At 44.6% G+C, this 13,006-nt stretch overlaps 2 protein-coding genes across 3 annotated transcripts in view; both read right to left on the reverse strand.

The window, feature by feature from the left end:
- LOC115109235 (lysosomal cholesterol signaling protein-like) overlaps positions 1–13,006 on the reverse strand; it is a 110,347-nt gene that overhangs the window by 34,264 nt on the left and 63,077 nt on the right. The window lies entirely within an intron of this gene.
- The window catches only part of LOC115109212 (obg-like ATPase 1), a 46,376-nt gene that overhangs the window by 4,970 nt on the left and 28,400 nt on the right, over positions 1–13,006 (reverse strand). For both annotated transcript variants that reach the window (XM_029633908.2, XM_029633900.2), the window contains exons 6-9: positions 12,908–12,988; positions 12,452–12,549; positions 1,241–1,381; positions 572–668 (exon numbers count right to left, since the gene is read on the reverse strand). In XM_029633908.2, the coding sequence (XP_029489768.1) occupies positions 572–668; positions 1,241–1,381; positions 12,452–12,549; positions 12,908–12,988 (417 nt within the window). The remainder of the gene's footprint in view (positions 1–571; positions 669–1,240; positions 1,382–12,451; positions 12,550–12,907; positions 12,989–13,006) is intronic.

The raw sequence follows: 13,006 nt of genomic DNA on the forward strand, positions 1-13,006 counted from the left end.
GATGAACCAATGCATCGGTATGCTACTCCTGACAGGTAGAACACATTATTAGGACGGCCCTTAATCCTTTTATTCCCTCTAAAACATTTGCACAATACCAGTGTGCCGAGCCAACATCTGTATCGATGTCAATCCGCCTGTGATTCAGTGTCACCCAGGCTCTCGGCGGGCTCAGTAAACTGAGACACAGGGAGGAGGAGCCCCCAGCAGGGCCCACAAATGGTCAAATGAAAAGCCACATCAATTTCAGCACAGACAACCCCCGTCACACAGATTAGGCAGGCACAATGCTAGGGCCCCTTATCTCCCGCGGCAGGAGGAGGGCAGGCAGATCTGCGCTGGATGGAAACATTCTCAGGACGTAATGGGCAAAATCAATTGTTGCCCTCCTCAATCAATGTAGCCCCCCACTTTCACTGTTCAGCAGCTCACCAGTAATTGAAGTTATCCTTGGCCTGTAATGACTAGCTAAAGCAGGACCATGACAAAGTTGAAAGTGGCTGATATCAGGCTGGATGCCAGCAGGGTGGAACGGCTCGCGGCGCGGCCAGCCGCTGGGACAGGGTCTTACCCGGATGGTCCACGCACGGACCTCGTCTGGTCCAGCTGTGAAGAAGTACTCCAACTGTAGGGCTCCATAGCCAGCCTTGATGATCCTTGTCAGAACGCTGTCAGAATAAGCAGGGTGAAAGCAATATCAATTTTCATGTTGTTCACGGTGCTGTAAATGCTAGGTCATTTAGGGTATTTTAGTATTGCTTTGATTCGTAGCCACCTCTCTGGCAAGACCACATCAATCCCGGCATATAAACTCATTAAATAAATAAAATAGGATCACTTCGTTTAACATAGAGCATTTAATTCTCCAGTGATTTTTTTGGATTAATTGGCACGCTTGCCGTCTCATTTAGCACCTTTAAGAATTCATCCCAACGTCTCTCAGAGCTCGGGAGAAAAAAAAATCTGCTGTCACAATTTCTCTTCCTCCATAGAGGTTTTCACATACGAACAATACACCCAAAATGCCCAAGTTATAATTATACCTGTAGATGACAGATGACAGTTAAAAACTTAATTTAGAAGAAAACCCTTTGACTGAGTTGTTCCCGTTAAGAGAGGGATCCTTGCTTTATAATGGTAATTACTCTCCCATTTATTATTCTATCAGCGCATGTAATTAAAGGAGTGCGTGGAGGGCACAGTTGATAATAAAGTGTGGGGAGACTGAATGCTAATTAACCTCTGAGCCTTGTGCTCGGTGCAGTACTTCTGAATCTCCTCTTCACTCATGTCCTGCAGGACACTCTCCACTCCTCCGCTGAAGGGGATGACCAGCGCCCCGGGGTCGTGACTGTCCACCCACTCCTTGATTTTCACCAACCTGGACAGTAGACACAACAACACAGACAGGATGGAGCTTCGTGGTGTTGGTGTTGACTGACAGAACAGAACAGAGTAGCGTTTGTTATCCGTCGGCTGGCCTATGCATATTCATGAGAGAACAGCCCGGCCTGTTTACCATGCCGTTTCGGAACATTGCCCTGCCAAGGTCGCCCTGCGATTGCACAGTTTCACTTTGTTGCTAAGTTTCGGTTATTAACAAGTTCCCAGTTCAGGACTACGTTTATGTGACATGTCATGTGTAGGTATGAAAGAATACATGCAATGACATCCCATTAAGAAAAAGCAGATTGTTGACAATTATATAGTTAAAATGGCAATGTTTTACCCCAAATCCATCCTTACTGTCGGTTGAATCTTTACTGTAAAGGACAAGTAGATTTATTTCAAACCGTTAGCACCCAGTCCAATAATTGCTCTAAGGCCTGCAGGATGGATGTAAGTATAGTGTTCCCACTTATGAACGTCTTAGTTATTCACTTCCCTTAAAGCCGTTTTAAGAGGTTTTTCTGCCCTGTGACTCAGCGGGACACCTGACATTGCAGGACAAAGATATCCTCACAGTTAATGGTAACTCTCTGCCAGAACAATGTGTGAGGGGGGGGTCGGATAATTATGAGATTAGCCCCACACGCTTTCAGCCTGGCCTGGGATTGGACGAAACCCAACGAGCAGCATCACACAGACCCATTTTAACACTTTGGGCCCGACAGAGAGAGCTCCCAGACTTGATTCTAAAGGCCCCTGTCATTATCTGTAATCCTACTTTCCTGTTTAAAAACCTATAAATCAAAAGGCAGGGAGTGACCGCACAACCTCAATGCCACAGCTATTCCAATAACAATGTCAACCGTTTATCATCTCGCTATTGGATCACTGGTGCAGTCAATCAACTCTAGTGTATTTCTACCGCTTACAGCTTACAACAATACAATCAATGCTAAATATGGGAAAAGAATGACAACTTCAGGGAAATGTCATAGCAGCGGTTGCTTGGATGCTTTTTTTGATCATTTAATGTATCTTACTGAGTGATGCCAAAATCCCTTCTTACACCATCAATGGATTCCCTCTGCAGTAAACATAACTATCTATCTAGAACCATCGCCTAATATTTCCCTTCCTGCTAAGAGTGAGGCTGTGATGCGCTTAAACGAGAGTTGAGGATTTGACAGCCGCCACTATGAGCTGGCCACCACTTCCCATGAAGGGAAAGAAACAACATTTAGTGGAAACCTCCAGCTTGAAAGCCAAGGAGATGACTGCCTCTCCAAGAGGGGAAAAGAATCCAATCTGGGATAATAACAGCTGTAGCCTGTCACTTTTCGGAGCCCAGCCGTCTATTGGCTGGCAGATTATTTGCATTCCTCAGGTATCGCATTCTCTACAGGCAGCCGAATAATGATTCACAAATCACTCTCCCCACACCAGTCAAGGGCTGTGATCCTGTGAATAGACCATTGTACCTGCGACTGTAATTGGTGAAGACTTGACAGAAGCGAGCTTCGCCAGCCAAGTAACAAAGAGGCTCTTGGTGGAGCGTTGAGGGATGATTTTAATAATGCGGACGCCGAGATGGAGAATGTGAGCGCCAAATGAGCACGAGGGTCCCTGGGTCCTCGCATCGAGTGACACAGGAGCAGACAAACACCTTGCCACGGGAACAAGGTACACCCCCTTCTCCCAACAGAGGCAACGCAGCACTGTCAATTAAGAGATTTGATGTTCTGTCAACATGACTTCTCCGACCAATTTCAGGAACTTCACCACTGTCTAGTCACGCCACTTTACAGTAGTTACATCCTCTCCAATTATTTGTGTGAGAACGCGTCTTGACAAATGAATCGGGTAAATGTTCATGCCAAAACATCAAGAATATTGCTCCTCTCCAAGAGGCTATTCCATCACGCATACATTGGTAAATAATGACGTACAAAGTGTCATGTAATGTCTGTCCGTCATGTCAAAGTCGGACCGTGCAGGTAATAAGTGAAAAGTTGTCTGCACTCAGATGGGTCCATGTCCTGTATCTTTAATGCGCTGACAACTTCATACTGAGTCTGGGCCATCTGTCTCAACTATGCACTCTACAATCTAAGCAATGCCGAGCTTAATTAATCAGAAACGGGCAAATAAAATGTATATTCTATTGTCAAAATGTTTCACTTTCAGTATACAGTTTACACAGTGTTGACTCAATCCAAGAATGCTTCAAAGTACTCATACTATTTGAGAAAAAAAACATGTTCCTTAACATGCTGTGCAATTGAGTTCAGATGTGTTGTTTGTAAAAGCAGGGTGACCACTGTCAAAGATGCCAAAATATCAAAGTAGATGCAATACATTACTGGGGGAAGAGAACAAAAGACTGTGAAAGAAAAGACACTCTGTGTGTGTGTGTGTGTGTATGTATTATGTGTGTGTGTGTGTGTGTGTGTGTGTGTGTGTGTGTGTGTGTGTCTTGTCACTGTCCCATTATGCCTCAGTATAGAGTGCCATCTCTCACAGCTCTGCTAATAGAAAGATTCAGCACTTTCAAATCTAGATCTCCTTCTCTGAACAAATGACGCCTGAAATTTTTATTCTTTTTATAATGGAATTTCAATGGCCTTCGCTGCAAATCTAGTGGAAATTTTTGCATATCAAGTAGGAAAAATGAAATGTTAACCACGTTTTAATGTGATTAAGGGTGACAGGGACATTATTTCTGCTAATCACTCACCGGCCTAAAAGCCTCAAACAAGACTGGGGAACGAGCCAGGTTTCTGCTGCTTTTCCTGCTAGTCTCCTAAAACAAAGTATGTATATATATCCTGTATATAATCATTTAAAAGCAAATATAATACATCAATATTTTCTTTAAAACCGGCCTCCAACGATTTCTATTTCTAAATGTATTTATTTTAATCTCTATTCAACCTAATATATATTCATCAAATTATGCATATTTCTGGTATGTCTTCATAATACTCTAACGGTATTTTCTTGCGGTCATGTTATTTCGATTATTCAAAACAACCACATCCTAAACATGCTGTTATTCGATACCGTAATAGCCTTTTTTGTGTGTCGCCTACATATTTTATTCCACAATAAGCCGACAATACCTACACCTAAATTAACACAGGTTATTAGCTCTACAATACACGCCTGCAGCAATTACAATACGTCTGTCTATTCAACGGAACAACCTATGGTAAAGTAATGACAACCTACTAAAAACAAAAGAGCTTCCAACACACAGTAGACTGGATTGAACACTTCCCACAGGGGTGCCTTGTCTATTTGTCTTGTTCTGTGAGAGAATCCTGGAGGGGGAATAATTCCTGTGTTTCCGCCTGCCTGGGGCTGCCCTGGGCTTTGTCACAGCTTTGATCTGCTTAAACGACTCAGGAGGGAGGACACAATGGGAGCTCCTAAAGTACAGGTGCAGTTACCTGAGCCTGTGACCTGAGCCTGTGTCTGCCGTGCATTCATACGGACCGGCTTCATTATCACTGCTTATTCAGGTAAGCCTGTAAAAAGGTGAGGACAAAGGGACCCAGCACCTAGGCCCAGAGTGGCCTCCTTTCAGATGCAATTGAATGCTGACAGGACTGAGAAGTAATCCTCTAACAATCTCTCCCTCTCCACTACTTCATTACTGACCCACCCACAGGTGGACAGACACACAGCCAAACAAAGCTCCTCAGCACTTGAACCTGGATATCACGCACACACACACACACACACACACACACACACACACACACACACACACACACACACACACACACACACACACACACACACACACACACACACACACACACACACACACACACACACACACACACACACACACAGCTGAAGGATTCCCCATCTGTCTGCTGTTGCTGCTGCTGGCTTGCATGCCATGCACCAACTAATACAATAACAACCCAGAGGCTTTATCCCCCCTCTCTGTTTCTCAGTTCCCGCTGAACGCTCTGGAGCACGCAGCATCTCGACCAGCTCTCCACCCCTCCTCCCTCAGTGGAGGGGGGAAATGAGAGGTATGAGCTCACGGTGCCGTTTGAGGCTGGGAAGTCAGGGGCTCTGTGGGACGCTTTTCATCCTCCCAGTGGTGCGCTCCTGTGAGGACACGAGTGCAGAAGCTCTCTGCTCCTCGTGGCCACGGCTGGATGGAGAGGCGAAGAGAGGCAATACATACAGCCCTGAGAGGCAAGCAGCCAGCACACAACCTCAGCCTCTCTCACTACTTTCCTCACATCACAGCCAATATTGTGAACTTGTTTCCCTCTTCACGGCTGAGGGGAGCAGAGCGGTACCGGCACAATGGGAAGAGGCTTAATTAAGAGCATCCTCTTGCTCTCTTTTCTCAAGCTGCACAACAAGGCCATGCTAACAACAGGCTTTTTCAATTGTTTTTTTCGCTAACAAGTTTCTTTCATGAAGTACAAATACTTGAAAACAAACATAGATCAAATCCATAGTGAATTTGGCTTTATTGAATGAACAAACACTCCATAAAAATACAAAAACGAATATCACGATCAGAAATTCAAACAGTAACTCCCAGGAGTACATACTACATCACCCTAAATAATTCTCTATACGGGGCAGCAGGGCTGTCATTCATTGCAATTGACTGCGAGCAAGAAGACGAGGGGGGAGAAAGTCATCAAGATGTGACAATTGTGACAAGAGCAGGCAAAGTGTAGCGCAAGCAGCAGAATGTAAAGCGGTGGATTTCTCCATCTCTCCCTCTCTCTTCCTGGATGACAGCTTAATGTGTACCACATGCAATATTTATTCTCATCTTGTGTCAGACTGTCTACTCGTCCAAGGGAGTACAAAGAATGGCACTTATTAGAATAAAAGCAGAGGGAAGGTAATCAAGGACATATGGAACATCAGCCAATCATGCCCCCCCCCCCCCCATCCTTATTCCCCCCTCCGTTTCCTTTTTCCATTCATAACAGTTCAACAATCACTCTGATAACAAGCTTTCAGGAGCTGTATGTGGCAACACTAAATTCATTAATTTATCTCATTAAAGCTGCCAGGCTGCAGGACACTTGCTGTGACATGTGTTTTTTGTTTTAACCCTTATCACAAAAGATAATAAACAGCACAACTTGCCAAAGCTATCAAAATATATCATTAGCCTGACTTAAAACACACAGAGATTCTTATGCTCTCAATAGCACAAAGAATGCTTCCCCCACCCCCACCCCCACCACAGACCTGCTTCTGAATGCTTTGGAAGAGGTTAGCATACTGTGTTACAACAGAAATGGCTGTTCTTATCAAAAGAACACGGACTGAACGGAATGAGGCTGTGATCATGTATTATATGCTGACACACACGCGCTTTAAGCAGCGGATTCAAACCAAATACAGTGGTGTCACGGCAGTTGACCTAGTTAGTAACACAGAAAGTATGGCCAAAAAAAGAGCAAGAGGTAAGTGAGCTTTACTCAGTTCAAAATGGGACTTCTGATCAGTATCTAACCTGAAGCTATGCCCTCTGGTCAAGTATGTAGCCCGGGTTCACCCACTTGGCATTGTCCCAATCTTTATTACACAAGGGGAACGTTTCGGGGAACAGATCAACAGAGAACAAACGAGTGTCTGCTTTGTTCCTATGGCCAGGAAGGAAGGCTGTGACACTCACCGTTAGGATCTCATTAGTGATAACAACAACCGAACAGAGCCGTCCCTGCCTGCGTGTCTTCCCCAACAAACCCCATCAGACCTCACCAGACCAGACCACAACAAAAGGCAGCCAGGCTACCCAGTGTCTTCTACCCATCCAACATGGTGAACAACAACAGTGTGATAGACCAGGCAGACAGACCAGGGACGGTCAATAACAAAGCCAAGTGAACTGATGCTCCGGGACTTTTATTAGAGACCATGTGGATATGGTTTACTCCTCTCCGAGCCTCTCAAAGTCATCCACACTCATTACAAAGCCTAACTGAAGGCTTCCACTAGGAGTGTGTGTTTTCAGCAGGGTACATGTCTTCCTTCCACGGGAACGCGGTTTTTCTCTCCAGGATCCCACAGTACATAAGGGGAGAGGGGACGGCTGTGGATAGAGTGAAAGGGGACCCACTGATCATATATGTCCCATATCGCTTTGAAAGGCAAACCGTGACTCCCTAGACAGCAGTTCCTTAAAACTTGGATGGAGCCAGCGGTTTTGCACTCAATAAACGTTCAATTCTGTTTACGGGAATTATGGTTTGGAGTAGTGGGCTTCTGCCACCGCTTTCCTGTAACGGTTCTCAGCAGACCACAACAATGCCTTCCCTCGGTGACAGTCTGCCTCAAAATCTGATGGGGACCGAGATGCGCGCGCTTGCCAGTTCGTTAACAAATCCTCTAACATTAAAGAAAATGTACAGTTATCATTACTCTGCACCAAAATAAAAGTTAAAAACATAAAGTCAATCCTGAAATCAAATGAATAGAAGACCTGAACAAAACATAGATGAGTAGGTTGTAGAGAGAAGCCGAGGGACAAACGGAGCACGTCCTCTCAGAGAGTGGGATCTTAAAACTAAACGTGGCTAGACCATCACCCTGCTGCGATTCACTGCAGAGGTACCTTTACTTGAATTGTCAAAGCACCACCTACAGGCCAGCTGGGGTAGTTCAATAAGCAAACATACCTGCTGGTTCACTTTCCATATCAAGAGAGAAATGAAGAGACAGCCAGTAAGAACAAAGTAACATGTCTGGAGACACACAACATAAGCAGGAAGAAAGTAATAAACATACGACCAATCCACAGACAGACACGTGCCAGACACACACACACGCAGACAGAGACAGACAGACAGATACACCCCTTGCATGTAAAAGCCCCCTGTGAAGAGCCGTCCTACCCTGACATTCCTCTCCCTGCTCACGGTACAAACTCTGCACACTCAGAGAGGTCACGCTTTCCGGTTTTCTTAAAGGTCAACACACCTACTTAAGAGGCTCCAATTTACTTTAAAGCACATTATGAGGAGAAAAAAAAACTCTTCAGCAAAACAGGCTGGCTCTCAAGTGGAGCTTTGCGTTTACTAAATGCGATGACAGTTGGCTGTCTGCTAAGGACATTGGATTAAATATCTGATAATATCGAGGCTAATGAAAATATTTAAAAAGGTTGAAAACTCCACCGACCAGGAGCTTTTAAATTACCAGCTTGTGCCTTGACAAGTGAAAACATACAAACAGCAGACAAACACCCACATTATAAACTGAGGAGTAATGACCCTCTCTAATACACAAACTATGTGACACAGACAAAAGTGTTCCAGGCAGCCTACTGACTCCGAGGGAAGAGAAAGCCTCTTGGTAGACTCTTGTAGATGCCATTCCCTATCACGCAATGCCTCTCAGTCATAAACACATGACAAATGCGGCCTTAATCATTTTTTACGAGCGGGGATGTGCAGGAGGCAGCGCATGGCTGGAGGGGAGAGGGGAGCGGCATGAGCAGCAGGCAGCCCCCGCTCCACAGAGGAGAGGGCCGGAGTGGTAAAGGCTCCTCTGGAACATCACTCGGCCAGCCGGCCTTTGATCTCCACACCGCAATTACGCCAACATCCAAATGAGCATGGAGTCGCCTCGGCAACAGACTTCAAACATGCACATGGACACATTCTCATACACACGCACTGTACTGTACTGTATGGAATTATACCCACGTGCTCCTCTCTACAGTAAATGATGTACCGTCTCCAGCAGAGAACCTGGGGATGAAAGGAGGCCCTGTTCCCTCTCTGATCCCACCATTAATGATGGCTGCTTGCTAACGCTAATACAGTTTACTCTTGTTGAAATGAGGTCAGCTTGGTATGTAGTGGTTACAACACTGCACTCCAAACAGGGATATGATGGTCTAGCAAATGGACGTGTTTTCCTCTGGCAGAATTCTTTGCCTACGTTATATAACATGGAAGTAATATCTGTCAGGGCCGTGCACAGACCTTTCGGGGGGCAGGTCCAAAACGCTTACTTTCCTAATTCATTACTCGAAATTCGTAAAATGCAAATGGTCTCTGTATCAGAACATTTGTATTATGGCCTATTTATTTTCTGCAATATCACATTCGTCACTCATTGTAAGCAAGCTAGAGCCAATGACTCCTAGTAGGCTACTAACTAGAGATGAGATGAGTGACATCAGAAAAGTGTCTACCAGCTGACCATAGCGCATGATGATGTAAATCTCCTAGTTAGCTAGCTAGTTTGCGATGCTGTCAAAACAAACCATTTTACTTAATGTCAGTTTGTTCTGCTGATGACATTTGCTTATTACCACCAAACACTTGAATTCGCCCCTTCTCTGTCCATAACAGTGAGAGACACACATAACAGGTCCAACTCAAAAAGCAGCCTACCAGTAGGCCTATTCAAACTATCCACCCGGCGCCCGTAGCAAGCACAGTGCTTGCTACGGGCAAGCACAAGCACAATGCAAAAGTCAGGCGAGTGCACGCTTGATGCGGGAGCGCGGGGGAGGATTTATGAGCTAGTTTGATTTGCAATTCGTTACATATATATTTTTTTAAAATATAAAATTCAAAATAAAATAATTCCACTTAGCTGCGAAAGCACTTTCTCATAGGAGGGCAAAAGGGCAGGTGCTCGAGCACTGGTTGAGCCCTATCTGTGCACGTGCCTGTCTGTCACGCAACAAAAGGCCTTTCCATTTGCAACGCTATCTGAACATGGTGATCAAGCAGGAAATGATTGAAAAGGAAAGTGTGTAGCCAAAACGTACGCTTGTGACAAAAATATGAGAACACACCATCAACAATAACAACTGAAAAGTCTGCCTGAAAGTGAATATGTGATTAACAGACATTGCAAACACTGCACTATGTAAATGAACACAGTGCCGTGGGCCTGGAAAATGGCCCCCCGAGTGTCCCGAACCAAAAAAAGACAAGACTGGCCTGTTTACCTTCTATGGTGCTCCTCTTTATTCTCTACTCACATTAAAAGCTGAGATCTTGCTGTTTGCTTTGAATAGTCTTTAACCGTATTATCATCTCAACTGTTCTGGGGGAAAACACGGGAGCATGGCGACAGCCAAATGGCAGTCTGGCGTCGCCACAGCAGACTGCCTGCTATTAGGGCTGAGAGCAGCATTTAGTGTACATTTAGGGGCAGCTAAATCTACCTGTAATCATCTCCGTACAGGTGTGGGCTCCACTCTGGACAAGGGAAGTGGCCCATCACTTGTCAATCAGAAACACTTTGATGTCTGCATTGTTCCACGCCGAGCCCTCAGGACACAACGGCACTACTGTTTGCCCATTTGAAAACGCCCCGAGATTTATTGCATTTCTCACAGTAAAAAAACAGAACCACACAGAGGTAACATAAGAAAAAAACAAAATCCTGCCCATGACTGACGCTCCGCAACGTCATGATTCATCAGATTTATGTGTTTCTGTTGCAGCGTTCCCTCCTCCTGCTGTCAGACAGACAGACAGACAGACAGACTGTCATGTCAGGAACATTTTTGAACAGACAGTCATCAGTTGAACAACTTCCCTCCGAATCTAACGAGTCTGCCAAGCGAAGCAGAGACAAACAAAAGCAGGAACAAACTGTTTGACACCGAATCCTAGAGGGCAATTGAAAAAGTGCGGTACCCATCCACAGGTGAGTGGTTATGGACAGTATGTGACTGTTGCGTAGATAAGACAAGTATCCCTTTCACCTGTAATGGCCATCTCCCAGTCTGCTCTCCCTGTGGCCAGGGAAGCTCCACTCTCCTCAAGGTTCTCAAGTGAAAAAGCCCGCTCTCATCATCCCTATGGCCACACCAGCACTCTGCAACAGGCCGTGGCAAAACCATAGGGCCAATATATCAGGTACTGCATGAATGGGACATAGAGAACACTGTTTACCAGACCAGAGCTAAACAGATAGATTTGGAAACATTCTGACACAATCTCATTTAGTCTGTTCACCTGTAGAGTTTATGAGACAGAGATAAGTCAGGCAGGGCTTGTGATGACAAGTCAAATAGAACCGCTGATTACACCAAGAACCCCTCTGACCTGTTTACTAGGAAACACATACAGTAGTTGAAAGCACATGTTTGTGAGTCACTATGAACATCTAAGTTGCAGATGTCATTCTGATTTCACTTGAATTCCATGCAAAATATGTATTTGGAGATGGCGAGTCAACCCAGTAAGACAAAGTATTCATATTTTCAAAGAAGAGCAAACAACACATGTAAACAGTGAACTCTTCAGACAAAACCAAACATTTTGGGGGAAAACAATTGTAGACATCATAATATTTAAAGAGAACCATCCTTATGATTTATTGGCCCTCTCCATACGACATTCATTCCTATTTTGGCCTTGAGTCACTGAATGTTAATTTTTGTTGTCATTTAAAGCCTTTCCCCCTTTGATATCGTATGGAAATGTGCCATTTTTCATGGAAAATGGAAGCCAGATGGTCTTAATACTTAATGAAGTGCAGAGTTTTGGGGGCTGCTTTGGTTTTGCAGGGTTGACTGTGACTGGAGTGTCAGAGCGGGCTGAGTGCCACCCCCAGGCAAGTCCTGTCACAGAGAGACTATCTTATTGGTCTGGAGTCAGTAAAGCAGCGTGGGTACGGTAGTAGTAGACAAACCAACTCCACAGTGGCTGAGGGATCACTTTAGCATGGGGAGAATAAAGAAGCTTCACAATAGGACTTTACTCTGAGCACTGTAAGCCTACGGTATCGAAACATCACTCATAACTATCTGCAGTTACTGGTTAGAAGGGGGACACGCTTTAAAACCGTTATTGAACATTGGGAATTGACCATGGAAGTTCTTTGGAAAACATTGGTTCAATGTCTCGCAGTTTGAGCTGATATAACATAAACTGAAAACAGGAATCATTCATTCATGGTTATGGATGGGTGAGGTGTAAGGGAGTCGACAATTAATAAGAAAATACACATTTTGTAAAAGGGAAGGTCCGTGGTTGTCCATGCTGTATGTAAAGTCAGTGGGGTTCCTCCCTATTTCTGAGCACTGACTTACCATTTGTTCTTTCTTCTGATGTAGTCTTTCTCTGAGAGGTTAATGAGGTAAATCATTGGCTTGGATGTCAAAAACAAGTATTTGTTCAACACTTCGATCTGTGAGAGAGAGAGAGAGAGAGAGAGGACAAGAACTGAGGATCCAAACTTTCCAAAGTAGTCTTTGAGGAGGATGCAGAATAAAAAGTGAAGCCAAGTCAAATTAGGATCTTGTCTGGACTCTGCAGGGAGCCTCTATAAAGCGTTTAGATCAATATCAGGCCGGACTGATGTCATTAGTTTGTTAACAAAAAAAGTCATATAGAAATACCCCCCAAAAAGACAGCATGCGCATTCTATTGTGATTTGCATATCAGACCCATTTGTCTCAAAAGCAGGAGTCTGACTTTCAGGCCAGATGAAAAGATAAAGCTGATAAATGGCAGTAATACATTTGAGTGTGACATCAAAGTCTTACCTCCTTCTCAGTCCAATCGCGACAGTAGCGGACATGTTTCTTTTCATCCGCGACCCAGTTCTTGATTTTGAGCATTACGTCCTGTTCGGGATTAAAAAA

Source organism: Oncorhynchus nerka, linkage group LG3 (assembly GCF_034236695.1).
Source record: "Oncorhynchus nerka isolate Pitt River linkage group LG3, Oner_Uvic_2.0, whole genome shotgun sequence".
NCBI lineage: Eukaryota > Metazoa > Chordata > Actinopteri > Salmoniformes > Salmonidae > Oncorhynchus > Oncorhynchus nerka.